At 49.8% G+C, this 19,237-nt stretch overlaps 1 protein-coding gene across 1 annotated transcript in view; it reads right to left on the reverse strand.

Annotated features, from left to right (window-relative positions):
* The window catches only part of ITGB5 (integrin subunit beta 5), a 108,366-nt gene extending 105,161 nt beyond the window's left edge, over positions 1-3,205 (reverse strand). The window contains exon 1 of the mRNA XM_070406395.1: positions 2,968-3,205. Within this exon, the coding sequence (XP_070262496.1) occupies positions 2,968-3,037 (70 nt within the window). The 5' untranslated portion in view covers positions 3,038-3,205. The remainder of the gene's footprint in view (positions 1-2,967) is intronic.
* Positions 3,206-19,237: the final 16,032 nt, after the last annotated feature.

The following is a 19,237-nucleotide window of genomic DNA, read 5'->3' on the forward strand; positions in this document are numbered from 1 at the left end:
CTGATGACCTGAAGAGGGCCACCAACCCACAGGCACATTCCAACAGCCCCATCACAGACCCAGGAACATGGGGGCGGGGGCAAGCGCTGCCACCAGGAGTCCTCTAAATAGACTAAAGGGCTCAGAGCATTCTGTTAGCAGGGCATCACTAAAAGGACATTTAAAAAGTAATAAACTATGATAGCAAACACGATGCTAGTCCTGCCATAAGATCAACAGCACATTCCCCACTCCTTAGGGAGCAAGGGCTCACCCCAGAGAAACCCTCCCTTGGTTCTGGGGGAAGACCGGTCCCAGGTCCCAGGGCCCTGTCCCGAGGCTCTTGGCCATGGGATAATTTGGAGAGCAGAGAGGATAAGCCTGGGATGGGAGGTTGTCAGCTTGTTTGAAATGAGCACCCTGAAAAGTCTGTTTCCAGCTGCATGACGCACAGAGATGAAAGTGTGGTGAAAGCAATAGACAGGCAACTTGGCTAATGGTCTAGGGCAGTGGTCAGCAAACTCATTAGTCAACAGAGCCAAATATCAACAGTACAACGATTGAAATTTCTTTTGAGAGCCAAATTTTTTAAACTATATAGGTAGGTACATTGTTATTAACTTAATTAGGGTACTCCTAAGGCTTAGGAAGAGCCACACTCAAGGGGCCAAAGAGCCGCAGTCTGCCGACCACGGGTCTAGGGATACCCTGGCAGGGGCCCCGAGATCACCTCCTTCTTTCACTGGGTAAGGAAGGTTTTTCTTTCAAATCATGTTCCTACTAGTAGTAGCAAGACAGAAACAAACTCTGGAGAAAGTACCTGCAGGGCTTCAAGGAAAAAGGAGAAAAACTATGGTTGAAGTTGGCTCAGCACCACTGGGAAACCAGAACTCACAGGGAGTTGAGTCAGCCCCTTTGAACCTCGACAAGCTGCAGGGCATATGTAAGAGGAAGATGACCGGGTCTGGAGGCCAGCGCTGGGCTTGCTCGGCCACCATGCTGCTGACCCACCAGGAGCTGGCTGAGCTCCAAGGCAGCAGCAGAAGGAAAAAGTAACCTGAAGAAGCGGAAATAGAGACCACCATGGCTGAGTGCTTTTTTCCCACCTCAGGTGCACCATGTAGGAAAAGGGCACTGAGCCCAAAAAGACTTGAGGCCCCTGGACAAGGAGGATGGGCAAGTCACTTCGCCCCTCTGGGCCCACTCAAAAAATGAAGATCATTGCAGGGACATGTATGAACTTCAAAAAACAAATCACAATGCAAATGAAAAGTAATATACTGAAAGAATTCTTTGCAACTGGAAATATGAGTTTTTATTAGAATCACAGAAATGCCAAGCTGTAAGGGAACGTAGAGGTCATTTCCTTTAGCAATTCCTAATTTTTGGAGTTCACGGAACATTATTAACACAACAAAACAAAATGGGGGGAGGGGAAGCAAAGTTTATATAGGACTACCAGATTTTTTTATTTTGTCAAAAATGAGAAACTACCCTCTGTTACCACTTTAAGTCATTAAAATAAGTTTCCCACTACAAATAAAAAAGAATTTCAAATTAAAGGACAGTCCTTGTGAAGCAGGGGACTGGTTGGCAAAGATACACTCCTGTGTGTGAGACAGGCTACATCTTTTTATTATTATTATTATTACTATTATTTCATTTCCCTGGGGACCCATGAAAACAGCAGCGATGGGCACTGGTTGCCAGATGGGTGTTTGGAAACCGCTGATCTATTCCAAGCTCTGCAGTGATCAGTGTCCCATACAAGAAATCTCGCTACAGTATTAAGTTTGAATTGGGGCCTGGAGAAGGTTTTTGTTTGCCCAGACCCCTCCTGCGCTCTCAGACAGAAACCTCCACTGCCTTCATGTAAATGAGACACCGCGGCAAGGGCTGTGCAGCCTCCCTCCGCGGCCAGGCAATTGGCTCACAAGAGCCACTCAGTACATCGGCCTTTAAAGTGAATGGCGCACCCCAACACGGCTATTTCCTACGGGGAAAGGGAGAGTTTGGGGCTTCCTGCTCTTTTTGGGAGTGGTCAGGGGTAGCTCCTCTGCCTCGAAACCCCAGCACCCAGCTGAGCATCCTTTCTCTGGGGCCTCCGAACTGCCACGTCCAGCGCTCTCCCAACTCGAAAAAAACTTAAAGCAGGTAGCACTGCAGCCAGCCCTTGGCAGTGTCGCGCTAACGCAATCTCACACGCACACACCCTGCCCACCGCTCCAGAATGCTCCCGAGTCAGGGGTGTGAGGCACGGAGCACGTTTGTAATCGCGGTAAAAAGTAAGGCAGAGGGATCAGATCGGCAAGTCCCAGGGGCAGCTGGGCTTGGGACGCGGCTCTCCCCTGGGGTTTGCGGTTTCCTGGGGGAGACGCAGAGGGACTACATCGCTGAAGGAAGGCGCCGGGCTGGCCTGGGCGCAGGGAAACTCTCGGATCCGCTCTCGGGCCCTGAGCCCCCGCAGTTCCAGGAGACCAGCTCTCCGGGGTAGCCGTGGCTCCCCTCTTGGGCTCCAGCGAGCGCGTCGGGTCTAGCACCTCCAAGGATCCTTCGCCGCCCGGGGATGGGGCACCGGCGACATCACTTGGCGCCTCGCACAAGCCCGCCGGCCCCGGGGCGGCCACAAGGGCCGCTTTGTGCCAGGGAGTGCAGTCCCGGCCCCAACTCAGGGCCGGCGCGGCCCTCCCCGCGCACTGGGCGCGGGCGCTGGCGAACTGGGTCGGGCAAGGCTGTTTACACAGGAAGGGAAGGCTCCTGCTCGGCCAGGAGGGGACCGGCGGCCGACGACAGCCCGGCGCGACAGCGGGTGGCGCACGCAGCTCTTCAACCCCCACGGGGCCGAACGGCGGCGGCTCGCCCACCTGGGAAGGCTCAGAGGCGCTTTCCACGCTCGGGCACCGCCTCCCGCCCCAGCCCCGCCAAGACGCCCGCCGGAGGCTCGGTGCGCAACAAAGTTTCTTCCTGCCAGCGGGCGGGGCGGCTTACCTGGGAGCCTGGGCACCAGGGCGCAGAGCGCAAGGAGGCAGGCGTACAGGGGCGCCGGGGCCCGCGGCATGGTGGGGGCGCGCGTCCGGGGCTGCTGCGCGGGGGCCGAGGGCCGGGGGCCGGAGCCGCATGCCCGGCGCGCAGCGGGGGACTCACAGCGCCCGGGGCCGGGCGGGAGTCGGCGGCGGCTGCGCTGGCCCGCGCCCCGCCGCCACCATCCCTCCCGCAGCGCCCGCAGCGGAGTCCCGGGCAGCCGCTGCCCTGGCTCACCGGCTGGGACGCCTGGGGTGTCGGCGCTCGGGACGGCCCGGCGGGCGGCCTCGGGCAGGGGAGGGGCTGTCTCCGCGCTGTGGCCGCCACTTGGGCTCCGGGACGCGCCCCGCGCTGAGGCTCCCCCGCGCGCCGCACACTCCGTTCTTCGCCTCCGCCCCTCCCCGTCCTCCCTCCGACCCGCCGGGCTCCACTTTCCTCCCCTCTTTTCTCCTCCCCTCTCTCCCCTTCCAGGCCCCCGCCCGGCAGCCACACGGTCAGCTTACGGCGGGGCGGGGCGGGGCGAGTTCCCTGCCCGGCCAGCTCCGCCCCCGCGCGGGGACCGGCCCGGGACGCGAGGCGGCGGGCGTCCAGGTGGGAGTCCCTTCCGGCGCCCTCGGGGCGGGTGGGGTCCGGCTCGGCTTTCCGGGCGCTTCTGCAGGGGGGCGGGGCGGGGCGCTCTCCGCCGGCGAGCCGAGGTTACCTGGGTGGCTGTTCTTCGGAAGGGAGGGCGGGTTCGGTGGGGTCCTGCCTCCATCCCCGCGCCTCCCTCCCCGCGCTCGCCGGAGGAGGGACCCAGGCGCCCGCGCGTGTGGCCGCGAGGCGATGAGCCTGATGGAGAAGGGCGTGCACGTGAGACGTGGAGCCCACTTTTTCCTTATTGACATCTTGCCCCTTTCGAGGACTCGCGCCTGGCCGATGTGCTGCTGTTCTGTTCCATCTCAATACCCCAGGGGGTTCCGTTAAGCCAAACTGATAAAACTCAAAAAACTGCTGCTCAGTCGAAATTTCAGCTCATCGTCTAAGTTGGTTCTGAAACTGCGGGTTGAGGGCTGGGTTTGCGCGAGCGGAGGGCCAGGTGGGCTTGAGCCGCGCTGATGAGTGGGTGAAGACCGGAAAGGTGGAAGAAAACAGCACTCTGCCGGCCAGGCACTGTACTGAGTACTTCACCATATCGACTCATACAGCCCTCCTGGCAACCCTGCTGTTAGCCTGATGAGAACACAAAGACACAGTTCAACTTGCTAGAACTGACAGGGAAGGGACTGCCTTGTCCAAACGTTCAGAATGCTTTGACTAAAAGCCGCAGTCAGGAGGCAAGAGCAGTGTGAGCTGGCCTTTGCAGGGGCCAGGCAGGGGATAGTTCTAGCTGCCCAGACTAGGGAGTTTGGAGTTCAGTCTTCATGTGTGCTCCATACACCACCACCACCACCACCGCGCCCCGCCCCCGCACTCCCCCCACGCACACACACTACCAAAGTGGTGCCCCCATGTCAGAGAAAGTAAACTTACTCTTACAGGATACTGTGCCTAGAAGCAGAACTCTAGGTTTCCCTGAAGGCCAGTGTTTCGTCCTTTACCTGCACGCAAATATCATTTATTCTATAGCATCTTGTTTGCTCTGGTGTAAAAGTCCTGCTTGTCTTCAAACATTTGCCAGTAAAATTGGTGCTGCAGAGGCTGCCCCAGGTTTATGTTGGGGTTTCTGCCTCTCGGGGGAGTGGCCTTGGGCTGCTCCTACCCAACCTTGAGAGGCCATGCTTATAAAGCATGGGGAGCTAGTGCCAGTAAAAGAGTTTGAACTGGGAGGTGTCGCTTGCCAGGTGGTGGTTTTAAAAGATTTGCCTGGCAGGTTGGTAAAGGATAGATTAGATGGAAGAAAGTTAAGTCTCATAAACTGGGTAAATAGTGCATTAAATATAATCATAACGTGTATTTATCAAGCATCCCCGAAGTGTAGGCCCTGTGGTGTCTGTGCATCACCTTCCCCACCCTAACACTGTCTTCCACTGTTCAGACCAACAGAGCCCCATTCACCTGACTGTACCCGGGAAGAGCTGCAATCAAATACGCCCCTGTCCTGCCCCACCTGGCGGTTTCCAACCTGCCCAGGCCTGCCCTAAGCCAATGAATCCCCAGTGATGACAACATTCTTCCGTGCTCCATTATTTCAGAACCAGTTTGGAGATGCCTTTTCTAATTCCTCTGAGACGTTTGCTTTCTGGTTTGTAGCTTTTTTCCTGTCCAAGAACCCTTTATTCTTTTTTTATTATTATTAAGCTGGAGGATGAACGTGCCCTTCAAATGCTTTAACTTTCTCAAATCAGCAAAGTCCGGGTGTGCTAACAGCCACACACCACCACCACCACCACCACCACCACCACCACCCCCCCCCACCCCACCCCCCGGGCCCCCAGGAGGGAGATGAGGCAGTACTTCCCACGGTCACTGGACCAGTTTCCTTTGTGGTGGCCTGGGGAACATCCCATTTCTGATCATTGCTGAGTTTCTGGGCCCAGTGGAAGCTGCTAGTTGGGTTGGGTTTGACTCTTGAGGTTTGGGCATGGATAACCCAGAGAAACTTTGTTTCTTATTAGTTTTAAAACGTTAGCTTCTCAAAAAGTGAAACAATTGCCACATGATCCAGCAGCTCCAGTTCTAGTATGTACCCAAAAGAATTGAAACAGAGACCCAAACAGATATGTGTACACCTGTGTTCACAGCATTATTCACAAAAGGTGGACACAACTTAGTCTATCAAGAGATGAATAAACAAATTGTAGTATCTATATAAAATGGTTATAATCCAGCCTTAAAAAGGAATTGAATTCTGAAATGTGCTATACTAGTAACATGGGTAAACCTTGAAAGCATTGTGCTAAGTGAAAAAAGCAAGATGCAGAAGGACAGATATATCATTCTACATATGAGTGTACCTACAATAGACAAATTCATAGAGTTAAAGTATAATGGAGGTTACCAGAGGCTGTAGAGAGGGAGACTGGGGGGTTATTAATTATTGGGTATAGAATTTCTGTTTGAGATCATGAAAGGGTTCTGGAAATGAATCATGGTGATTGTGGTACAACATTGAGTTAATACCACTAACCTGTATACTTAAAAATTACTAAAATTGTAAATTTTATGTTATGTATATTTTACCATAATTTTTAAAAACACTGAAAATCAGATTAGCAAAAACTTTTCTATTTCACAATTCAGATTTAATGTTAACTCACCACTCCCGCAGTGATTTATCACATTGTGCAATTCACTTTATAATCCAGGTCAAGAATATTTTACTGATACGTGGTTGTAATTTAATATGCTGGGGCGAGGGGGTATTAAAGAGGGGAAGACCACAACCCTACAATATTCACCTTAGTTTAGGTAATATGCTTAATTTACTCTGCTTTTAATAGTTAGGTCTGGAATTTGTCACAGTGCAAAAAATGAATGGCCCTGGTGACAGAATATTACAAATTTCTTTTAGAGCAATGTATTTTTCTTTAACTTTCTATTTTAAAAATATCAAATTATATTCCTTTTTATGGGAAAATGTCCTTTATAGGTTTTTCTCCCCCTGTGTCCCATGGTCCCGGTTAGGAAAAAATAATCCCCATTTCAGCTCTCAGAGTTTACAGCCTGCACAGACTGCCAAGGACAGGCCTAACGACAACATCCTGAGAACAGGTGAACACGGGGGATGGATGGGCAGAGGACAAGCCTCCTGCCACTTTGGTGAAAATAGCCTATTATGTTCACTGGCAGATAGCAGATCCCTCAGGAATTTTTGTTTGCTTATTTAGGGTTAAGCACCACACTGTAGTTATGCCAAGCCTGAGTGGGTGGAGTTTCACATGGAGAGGGGGAATAAAAAGCAGGTCTTGATTGACAAAAATCTTCAACAATAGGGAGAGGTGTTACTGTTTGTTGCTGTTGCTTTTAATGCCAAATGTAGCTGTGAGTCATAGAAATGTCAGTTTTCTGAATTTAAGATGCATTTTAAACGTATTAAGGAGGCACACCCTTCATAAATAATCCATGTGTTTTCAACCTCCCTGCTCATATAATTATCAGTTCTGAAAGTGTTCATTAGTTGCATTTTTCTGAGAACAATTTTCTTTAAGATTACATATTCCAGACGGAATGTTTGTTTTCCAGCTTTCATGAACAGAGATATTTTTAAACAATATTCGTTAATAAAATCACAGTAAGAATGTGACATTTTTCAATTAATTTTGGAACGTTGTGCTTTCTTTTTAGAAAATTTTTCTTTTAAAATTCTCTTAGGGCTTAGACCCAGAAGAGACTGCTGAAGTCTTTATCTAAATGCACCTTTTTGCTCTAGCAAAGCCATCACAGTCTGTTTTTCTGTTCCTAGAAGCTATGCATACCGCACACCACGTAAGGGCATAGATTCTTGTTCAGTTATTTCAATAAAAAGTACAATGAATGGCTCGCTGGGCATGGCTTAGTGGTTGAGAGGCAATCCATGAACCAGGAGGTCTTGGTTTGATTCCTGGTCAGAGCATATGCCCAGGTTGTAGGCTCGATCCCCAGTAGAGGGCATGCAGGAGGCAGCCAATTGATGATTCTCTCTTCATTGATTATCTATCTATCTATCTATCTATCATCTATCTATCTATCTACTTAGCTCTCTCTCTCTCTCTCTCTCTCTCTCTCTCTCTCTCTTTCTCTCTCTCTCCCCTTCCTTCCTTTCTCTGAAATAAAAAAGAAGCAACCAATGTATGCGTAAATAAGTGGAGCAACAAGTCAATGTTTCTCTCTCTCTCTCTCAAATCAATAAAACTTAGAAAAAATAAAAATAAATTTCCCTAGCTGGTTTGGGTCAGTGGACAGCATCGGCCTGCAGACTGAAGGGTCCTAGGTTCGATTCCGGTCAAGGGCATGTACCTCCATTGCAGGCTTGATCTCTGGCCCCAGTAGGGGCATGTGTGGGAGTCAACCAATCAATGTCTCTCCCTCACATCGATGTTTCTGTCTCTTCCACCTCCCACTCTCTCTAAAAATAATAATTAGAAAACAAAAAGAAATAAAATTAGTTTTCTTTAAAAAGTACAATGAATGAATACAAGTACACACACACACACACACACACACACACACTTTGTGATTAATCATGCCTGGAAACTTCTAGAGTAAATGCCAAGGGAAAAAAGGAGTGAGGAGGGAATGAAGAAGGGGCACAGAACAGGTACTGTCCATGCAGATGTGGCCTGAGGAGAAATGTCACAGAATGGGAGGATGGGACAGAGGGCAGTGAACATCACAGACACCCAGGTCTCTGAAGACTAGAAGGGAGAAGCCAGTCACTTAGGAACATTTTTGGAAGCTGAGCCAGCATTCTGCCTTGACTGCCTAAATAACCGCTTCATTTTTTCTCCTCCTTTTCTCACCTGCACTCCATTCCCTTCCTTGCCACCCGCCTCTTCCTTCTTGCCTCTCTCTGCCTTGTCTTAGGGCTATCAGTGGCCCTTAAAATGAAGCTTAGCTAGGAGTTCGGCAACATTTCAGAAAGTGAGACAAGCTTCTGACCCCTATTCCTTCCTAGGGGCCCTGGTTGTGGGCAGGATGGGGGAGTGGAAGCTGAGCAGCTGCTCAAGGATTGAGTCTGCGAGAAGCTATCAGCCACCCACCTGGGACCCAGCTTTGCCCTGTATGCAGAGCCTGCTGCCCCTTTTGTAGAATATAGCTCTTCATACTTTTTTTGTTTGTTTTTTTTATTCTCACCTGGGGATATTTTTCCATTGAGAGAGTGGAAGAGAGAGGGAAAAACAGAGAAATATCAATGTCAGAGAAACACATCGATTGATTGCCTCCTGCACGCACCCTGACCAGGGACCAGCCTGGGGAGGAGCCTGCAACTGACGTCATGTGCCCTTCACTAGAATAGAACCCGGGAACCTTTGGTCCACAGGCTGATGCTCTATCCACTGAGCAAAACCAGCTAGGGCTAGCTCTTCATACTTAATTGCTGGAATAAAAGTAGAAATCTGGATTCGGAGTTTCAGTCCTCAATGCCATCAACAATCTGAGCAACCACACAACTGCCTACCCCTCTGTAGATCTCAGTTTGCTTATTTAGAAGTCAGAGGATCTGGTTCTTGCCAGAGCTGGCTCTATAATTACTAGCTATGAAGTCAAATGTTTGGCACTTGGCAGCAGGTTCTGGTTTATATAACCTGTTCTACCAACTAAAAACTGTCCTTCAAAAAGTCACTGCCCTTTCACAGAGGATGTGGTACGTTTTTTAAAAAAACATGTTCTCTCTGTGGGAAGACTGTGAGGGTCTGCCTTAAGGGTTCACTCTGAAAATGATCACATCACCTCTTTAAATGATGCTCCAAGGACCCTCCATCAATTCCCTAGTTAACCTACTCCAATTATTTAATCATAAATCACAGCAAATTCTTCATTCCATGTAGCCCAAGCTCATTCTTTGATAGTTTCCTCTTCTCCTGACTTGAGCGGAGATAGGTCACTGTCCCCTCCAACACACCTCAGAGACCATAAAATAAAACATGATGCCTGCTGTGCCTGCCAGAGGTTCTTCCTAAGTTCAACTAAACACTCAGACCCAGAAGCCTTCCAGAAGCCAGACTTGGCTTTAGTCAACTCAAAACAACATAGGGGAGAACCGCAGCTGGCCAGCATGGCAACATTAGAGTTCATCTCACAAGAGCTCTGGTCTAGTCTGGCACAGCATTCAGCTCAGGTGTTGATCCATGTTGCTCAGGTGGTGTAAGAGCCTCGAAGGCTGAGAGGCCATTATGTTTTAGAATACATCCATGGATATAGTTTTCCGGTTCCTGACAAAAGACAGGCACAGTTCAAAAGTCACCATATTCAGAGAGGCACAGAGGAGGGTGCTCAGCTAGATATGTTTAGTTCATGGAAACCAATGCCATAAAACATACCTTATTCTCCCCATTTGGACATTGGTGCTCAGAGAAGTGGTAATAACTGATAGAGCCAACATGTCCTGACTTTAAGCTCCACTGTTATTTCCATTATATCATAGCTGCCTCATTTTGAATGGAATTTTTTATCTTCACTGTGGCTATAAAATAGTCAACATAATTTGAGTAGATTTAAGAGAAGTATAATGTGAACAAATAATGACTGAAAACTTCCCTAACCAGGTAAAGGAAAAAGACACACAATCTAGGAAGCACAAAGAGTTCCAAACAAGATGAACCCAAAGAGGCCCACACCAAGTCACATTATTATTAAAATGGCAATGGTTAAAGACAGAGAATCTTAAAAGCAGCAAAGAAAGATAGTCAGTTGCCTACAAGGAAGCTCCCGTAAGACTGTCAATTGATTTCTCAACAGAAATTTTTCAGGCCAGAAAGGATTGGCATGAAATATTCAAAGTGATGAAAAGCAAGGACCTACAACCAAGACTACTGCACCCAGCAAGTCTGTCATTTAAAATGGAAGAAGAAATAAAGAGCTTCCCAGTCAAGAGAAAGCTAAAGGGGTTCATCACCACCAAACCAGCATTACAAGAAATGTTAAAGGGACTTCTTCAAGAAGAAAGAAAAACAAAAGAGGAATCCTATACTAATAAAAGACAAACATGCAAATTGACCATACTTTCACTATGCCTTAAGCCACGTCCACCAGCCAATCAGAGCAACTATATGCAAATTAACCCAACCAAGATGGCGGCCAGCAGCCACAGAGCTGGAGTGAGCAGGAGGTTTGCTTGCTCCAGTGATGGAGGAAGCCAAGGTTCCCCGCCAGCCACAGCCCGGCTCTGAGCTCCACTGAAAGCAAAGTTTCAGTTATAGAAGGTAAACAAACCCCAGCTACCTGCTTTCAGCCAGCCATACAGAGCTGGAGTGAGCAGGAGTGGGTTGCCCCTGGTGATGGAGGAAGCCAAGCTTTCCGCAGGCCTCTGCTAAAGGCAACAAAGTTTCAATTATAGAAGGTAAATAGATCCCAGAATAAAAAAGAAAAAGAAAAAAAGGAGAGGCTGGGAGCTTACATCGCCAGGGTGCTTGGCCAGCCTGAAAACGGCCCTCAGCCTCTCACCCAGACTGGCCAGACACCCCAGTGGGGAGCCCCCCACCCTAAAGGGGGTGTGGCCAGCCTGAAAACAGCCATCAGCCCCTCACCCAGGCTGGCCAAACCTCCATGGGGTGAGGGTCCCCACTGGGGTGGACATCCTCCGAGGGGTCCCACACTGCCAGAGGGCATAGGCCGGGCTGAGGGACCCCCCAAGTGCACAAATTTTTGTGCACCAGGCCTCTAGTCTAATCTAATAAAAGAGAAACATGTAAATTGACCGCACCTCCACTATGCCCCAAACCACGCCCACCAGCCAATCAGAGTGACTATATGCAAATTAACCCAACCAAGATGGCGGCCAGCAGCCACGCAGCTGGAGCAAGCAGGAGGCTTAGTTGCCCCAGCAATGGAGGAAGCCAAGCTTCCTGCCTGCCCTGGCCAGCTGTGGCCTGCGCTCAAGGCAACAAATGTTCAATTATAGAAGATAAATAAATCCCAGATACCTGCTTCCTGCCAGCCTCCACTGGGAGCTTGGGTGGCTGGGGGTTGTGGCCAGCCTGCAAACAGCCATCAGCTCCTCACCCAGATGGCCACACCCTCATGGGGTGAGGGTCCCCGCTGGGGGGTGTGGCCAGCCTACAAACAGCTCTCAGCCCCTCACCCAGGCTGGCCAGGCACCCCAGCAGGACCCCCCCCCCCCTCCACCCTGAAGGGTCTGTGGCCAGCCTGCAAACAGCCATCAGTCCCTCACCCAGGATGGTCAGGCACCCCAGTGGGGACCCCCACACTGAAGGAGCTGTGGCCAGCCTGCAAACAGCCATCAGCTCCTCACCCAGGATGGTCAGGCACCCCAGTGGGAACCCCCACACTGAAGGTGCTGTGGCCAGCCTGCAAACAGCCATCAGCCCCTCACCCAGGCTGGCCAGGCACCCCAGCGGGACCCCCACCCTGATCCGGGACACCCTTCAGGGCAAACCAGCCAGCCCCCACCCATGCACCAGGCCTCTATCTTATATAATAAAAGGATGATATGCAAATTGACCCTAACAGCAGAACGACGGGGAATGACTGGTCACTATGACACACACTGACCACCCGGGGGCAGACACTCAATGCAGGAGCTGCCCCCTGGTGGTCAGTGCACTCCCACAGGGGGAGCTCTGCTCAGCCACAAGCCAGGCTGATGGCTGCCAGTACAGCGGTGGTGGTGGGAGCCTCTCCTGCCTCAGCAGCACAAAGGATGTCCAACTGCAGCTTAGGTCTGGTCCCCGCTGGCAAGTGGACATCCCCCGAGGGCTGCCGGGCTGCCAGAGGGATGTCTGACTGCCAGCTTAGGCCCAATCCCCCTGGGAGTGGGCCTAAGCCAGCAGGTGGTCATCCCCCGAGGGGTCCCAGACTGCGAGAGGGCACAGGCCGGGCTGAGGGACGCCCCCCTCCCAAGTGCACAAATGTTTGTGCACCAGGCCTCTATAACTATAAATAACTAGAGGCCCGGTGCACGGATTTGTGCATGGGTGGGGTCCGGCTGGCCTGGCCCCAATCAGGGTGGATCAGGGCTGGGCCTATCAGGAGGAGGAGATGGCGGGAGGTTGGCCAGTGGCCTGCCTGGATCAGGGCCCGATTAGGGCCACCAATCAGGGCCTGGCTGGCTGGGAGAAGGGGCCGTGGGCAATTGGTCAGCGAGCCCCACCCCTGATTGGGGTTGGGGGCTGACTGGGGGTGAGGCCAGCCATGGGAAGAACCTGTGGGTGGTGGGCCTGCCAGCCCCACCCGTGAATGGGGTGGGTAGGTGGTGCCAATCAGGGGCCAGTGGCCTGGGGGAGGGGCCATGGGTGGTTGGCCAGCCAGCCCTGCTCCTGATAAGGGTAGGGGAACAATCTGGGGTGGGGCCGGGCAGAGGGATGGGCTGCAGGAGGTTGGCTGGCCAGCCCTGTCCCCTATTGAGGTGGGGTGGTGATCAGGGGTGGGGCTGGCCAGGGGGAGGGGCTGTGGGCCAATCAGGGTGGTGGGGGCCCATCGGGGGCATGGCTGGCCGGGGGGAGGGGCTTCAGGAGGTTGGCTGCCCAGCCCCACTGCTATTGGGGTGGGGGGTGAGATCAGGGGCAGGCCGGAGAGGGGAGTGGCTGCGGGCCTATCATGGTGGGGCGGGTTGATAAGGGGCGCGGCTGGCGGGGGGGGGGAGGGGGCATTTGGCCTGCCAGCCCACTCTTGATCGGGGTGGGAGAGTCCAATCAGGGGCAGGCCAGCAGCGGGGAGGGGCCGTGAGGTTGGCCGTCAGCCCCACACCCTGATCAGGCCAGTTCACTGGCCACAGTGGGTTTCATAGTAACTGGTTGTTAGGTCGTTATGACCGTTACGGTAGCTGTTGTTTTATATATATAGATAGCAATAAATACAATAAATACATACTTACCAATAATCACTTTAAATATAAATGAATAAAATGCTCCAATTAAAAGACATAGGGTAGCTGAATGGATAACAAAACTATAATATATACTAGAGGCCCGGTGCACAAAAATTTGTGCACTCGGTGGGGAAGGAGAGGTCCCTCAGCACAGCCTGTGCCCTCTCGCAGTCTGGGACCCCTCAGGAGATAACGACCTGCTGGCTTAGGCTTACTCCTGGATGGCAGAGGGCAGGCCCAATCCCTAGGAGCAGCCCCTGGTCAGGCTCAGAGCAGGGCTGATTGGGGGGTTGGGGCACCGCCCCCTGTCACACTCAAGGCAGGGTCAATGGGGAGGTTGTGGCGCCACCCCCTGTCATGCACAGAGCAGGGCCAATCAGGGGGTTGGGGCGCTGCCCCTGTCACTAACAGAGCAGGGCCCATCGGGGTTGGGGCTCCGTATCCTGTCACACAAGAGCAGGGCCCATCAGGGGATTGGGGAGCTCCTCCCTGTCACTCACAGAGTAGGGCCGATAGGGGAGTTGGGGCACCGACCCCTGTCACACACAGAGCTGGGCGGATCAGGGGGTTGGGGCGCTGCACCCTGTCACACTCAGGGCAGGGCCAATGGGGAGGTTATGGCTCTACCCTGTCAAACACAGAGCAAGGCCCATGGAGGGGGGTTGGGGCGCCACCCTCTATCACCCACAGAGCAGGGCCGATCAGGGGGATGGGGCGCCACCGCTGTCACACTTGGTGCAGGGCTGATGGAGAGGTTATGGCTCTACCCTGTCACACACAGAGCAGGGCCCATGGGTGCGGCGGGGGGGGGGGGGGGGGGGCGGTTGGGGCGCCGCACCCTGTCACACACAGAGCAGGGCCGATCAGGGGATTGGGGAGCTCTCCCCTATCAGGCACAGAGCAGGGCTGATCAGGGGGTTGGGGCGCCTTCCCCTGTCACGAACAGAGCAGGGCGGATAGGGAGGTTGTGGCCCCACCCCCTGTCACACACAGAGCCACAGGGAAATCAGGGGTTTTGGGTGCTGCCCCTGTCACGCTGATCCCAGTGCCAGGAGCCTCGCTGCTCCGCTGATCCCGGTGCCGGGAGGCATATTACCCTTTTACTATATAGAATAGAGGCCTGGTGCACAGGTGGGGGCCGGCTGGTTTGCCCTGAAGGGTGTCCTGGATCAGGGTGGGGATCCTCACTGGGGTGCCTGGCCAGTCTGGGTGAGGGGCTGAGGGCTGTTTTCCAGGTGGCGAGTGACTAAAGCTCCCAACCGCTCCTTGTTTTCTTCTTTTTTTTTTATTCTGGGCCAACTTTAGCTCTGAGGCCTCGCTGCTGAAAACATGGATACAATGTTTCGGTCCGGCTGGGTTTCAGTCCGCTGGTTTCTGGAGTTTATCTTCTTATTTGCAACATAGTACACAGTTGCTTAGAGTTGTAGCTCAGAGGCTGGCAAGTGAGGCGGGGAACGGGGAACGTTGGAGTTCTCAGCAAGCAAGCCTCATGTTCGCTTCCAGCTGCCTGGCTGCCGGCCGCCATCTTGGCTGACAGTTAATTTGCATATACTCACTGATTAGCCAATGAAAAGGATAGCGGTCGTACGCCAATTACCATGTTTCTCTTTTATTAGTGTAGATATAGTTTTTGGTTGTTGTGGGGTTTTTACTTTTTTTTTTTTTATTGATTTCAGAGAGGAAGGGAGAGAGAGAGAGAGAGCTAGAAACATCAATGTTGAGAGAGAATCATTGATCAGCTGCTTCCTGTATGCCCCACACTGATGCCCTACAAGAGATGCACCTCAGATCGGAAGACACACAGATTGCAAGTAAAGGGATGGAAAAAAGACATTTCATGTAAATGGACAAATGGAAGAAAGACTACAAAGAACATTACATAATGATAAAGAATTCGATCCAACAAAAGGATACAACCCTTCTAAACATTTATGCACCCAACATAGGGACACCTATATATAAATATGTAAAGCAAATATTGATGTACATAAAAGGAGAGATCAACAATAGTACAGTCAGAGTAGGGAACTTTAACACCCCATTGACATCAATGGATAGATTCTGCAGACAGAAAATCAACAAGGAAACAGCAGTCTTAAATGACACATTAGACCAGATAGATTTAATGTATTTTCAGAACATTTCACCCCCAAACTGCAGAATATAGATTATTTTCAAGAGCACATAGAACATTTCCCAGGATGAACCACACATTAGGCCACAAAAAAAGTCTCAATAAATTTTTGAAGATTGAAATCATATTAAGCATCTTCTTCAACCACAATGGTATGAAACTAGAAATCAATTATTAAAAAAATCTGAAAAACACACAAACACATGGAGACTAAATAACATGTTACTAAACAATGAACAGGTTAATAATGAGATCAAGGAAGAAATCAAAAAGTACCTTGAAACTAAGGAAAATAAAAATACAACAACTGCCCAGTTGGCATGGTCCAGTGGTTGAGCATTGACCAATGAACCAGGAGATCATGGTTTGATTCCCAGGCAGGCCGCACACCCAGGTTGCAGGCTCGATCCCCAGTGTGGGGCATACAGGAAGCAGCTGATCAATGATTCTCTCTCAACATTGATGTTTCTAGCTCTCTCTCTCTCTCTCCCTTCCTCTCTGAAATCAATAAAAAAAAAAAAAAAAGTAAAAACCCTACAACAACCAAAAATCTATGGGACACAGCAAAAGCAGTCCTAAGAGGGAAATTCATATCAATTCAGCCCTGCCTCAATAAACAACAAAAATCTCAATCTTACCTTACACCTAAAGGAACTAGAAAAAGAACAACAAAGTCCAAAGTGAATAGAAGAAAGAAAATAATACAGATCAGAGAGGAAATAAAATAGAGTCTAAAAATAATGCAAAAGATCATTGAAACCAAGAGCTGGTTCTTTTAAAAGATAAATAAGACTAATAAACTTTTAATCAGATTCATCAAGAAAGAAAGAGAGAGGACCCAAATAAATAAAATCAGAAATGGAAGAGAAGTAACTGACACCACATAAATACAAAGGATAAGAAAATACTACAATTGTATGCAAACAAATTAGACAATCTGGATGAAATGGATAAATTCCTAGAAACATACAATCTTCCAAGACGGAATCAAGAAGAAACAGAAAATCTTAACAGACCAATTACAACCAACAAAATCAAAGCAGCAATAAAAAAACCCTCCCCTTGCCCTAACCGGTTTGGCTCAGCAGATAGAGCGTCGGCCTACGGACTCAAGGGTCCCAGGTTCGATTCTGGTCAAGGGCATGTACCTTGGTTGTGGGCACATCCCCAGTGGGGCGTGTGCAGGAGGCAGCTGATCGGTGTTTCTCTCTCATCGATGTTTCTAACTCTCTATCCCTCTTCCTTCCTCTCTGTAAAAAATCAATAAAAAAATATATTTAAAAAAAAAAAAACTCCCCAAAAAACAGAAGTCCTAGACTAATGGCTTCACAGGTGAATTTTATCAAACATCCAAAGAACTAACACCTATGCTTGTCAAACTATTCCAAAAAATTCAAGAGGAGGGAAGATTCCAAAGCTCATTTTACAAGGCCAGCATTATCCTGATTCCAAATCAGATAAAGACACGACAAAGAAAGAAAATTGTGGGCCAATATCCCTGATGAACATAGATACTAAAATCCTCAACAAAATATTAGCAAACCAAATCCAGCAATACAGTAAAAAGATCATACACCATGATCAAGTGGGATTTATTCCTGGGATGCAAAATTAGTACAATATCTCTGCAAATCAATTACTATAATAAACCACATAAATAAAATGTAGGATAAAAATCATGTGATCATAGTTATGATAAAAACTCTCAGCAAAATGTGAATAAAGGGAACATACATCAACATAATAAAGGCCAGATACAACAAATCCACAGCTAACATCATACTCAACAGAGAAAAATTAAAAGTGTTTCCCTTAAGATCAGGAATAAGACAGGATGCCCACTTCCACCACTCGTATTCAATCAACTTGATATGGGAAGTCCTAGCAACAGCAATCAAACAAAAAGAAGAAATAAAAAGCATCCAAATTGGAAAGGAAGAAGTACAACTGTCAATATTTGCAAATTACATGATATAGAGAGAACCCCAAAGATTTCAGCAAAAATCCACTAGAATGAAAAATGAATTCAGCGTAGTAGCAAGATACAAAATAAATATTCAGAAATTAGTTGCATTTTTATACACCAATGATGAACTATCAGAAAGAGAAACTAAGGAAACAACTTCATTTACAATTACTTCCAAAAATAGAAAATACCTAGAAATAAATCGAACCAAGAAGTTAAAAGATCTATACTTGGAGAATTATAAGACACTGGGGGAAAAAAAGAAAAAGAAATGGAAGAAGATACAAATAAATGTTCTCATGGATAGGAAGGATTAACATCATTAAAATGTTTATACTACCAAAGCAACCTATTGATTCAATGCAAATCCTATGAAAATATCAATGGTGTTTTTCACAGGACTAGAACAAATAGTTCAAAAACTTATATGGAACCAAAAAAGACCCCAAATAGCTACAGCAATCTTAAGAACAAAGAACACAGTTGGAGATATCATGCTACTTAATGGCAAGAACATACAATGGGGTAAAGACAGTCTATTTCAATAAATGATGTTGGGAAAATTGGACAGGTACATGCAAAAAAAGTTAAACTCGACCACCTTCTCACACTTTATAATAATAAAAGTGTAACATGCAAATTGACTGAATGGCCAAACAGTGGAATGACCGTCCAGATGTCCTTCCGGATAACCATCTGGATGAAGCCAGGGCTGCAAGGGAAGCCCAGGTCCCGGGTGCCAGAGGGAAGCCGGTGTTGGCAGCCAGGGGAAGGAAGGACTACTCTTGCATGATTTTTGTGCATTGGGCCTCTAGTCCTATCCTATATAATAAAAGCCTAATATGCAAATAGACTGAATGGCTGGCTATGATGCCCACTGACCTCAGGGGGCAGATGCTCAACACAGGAGCTGCCCCCTGGTGGTCAGTGCACTGCCACAGTGGGAGCACCATTCACCTGACCAACCAGTTCTGGCCCACCAGCCCGGCAGCAGCCACTGACTCCCTCAGTAGTCCTGCAGGTCCAATCTCCAGAGAATGGGCCAGGTGCCATCAGCAAGGTCCCATCAGCACCGCCAGCTCCTGGAAGTCGGCCTTGGGCACCATGGCCGCTTCCCCACCCTACACATTCCACAAGGAAGAACCGATATAAAAGCAGCTGCCAGGTGGCTCCTGACAACCAGCACAAACATCAGTGAGACGGATCCGGATCCCAGGCCCACAAGGACATCCCACCACCCGCCTGGAGGGCCTATGGCATCCTGGTCCCCCCTACCCCCTACCCCCCTCGGGACAGGCGCCAGATGTAGGGCTCATGGCTGGCAAGCATCGCTGTGGCAGCGCAAGCCTCTCCCGAGTGGGACTGACTGGACACGAGCCTGCGGCAGGCGCAGCGAGGCCGGATGAGCCGCAGGCGGTGTTGGACTGCTGGTTTCGGTCCGATTCCCCGAGGGCCACCCCAAGGGACCCCACTTGTGCATGAATTCGTGAACCGGGCCTCTAGTCATCAATAAACCAACAAACAACAAGTGTTGGTGAGGATGTGGAGAAAGAGAACCCTCGTGCACTGTTGGTGGGAATGCAAACTGGTGCAGTCACTTTGAAAAACAGTATGGAGGTTCCTCAAAGTATTAAAAATAGAACTGCCCTGTGACTCAGCAATGACACTTCTGGAAATATATCCAAAGAAACCC

The sequence above is a fragment of the Myotis yumanensis genome, unplaced genomic scaffold (genome assembly GCF_028538775.1).
Source record: "Myotis yumanensis isolate MYYU_CA2020_CCGP unplaced genomic scaffold, mMyoYum1.0.hap1 SCAF_2, whole genome shotgun sequence".
In the NCBI taxonomy this organism is placed as follows: domain Eukaryota; kingdom Metazoa; phylum Chordata; class Mammalia; order Chiroptera; family Vespertilionidae; genus Myotis; species Myotis yumanensis.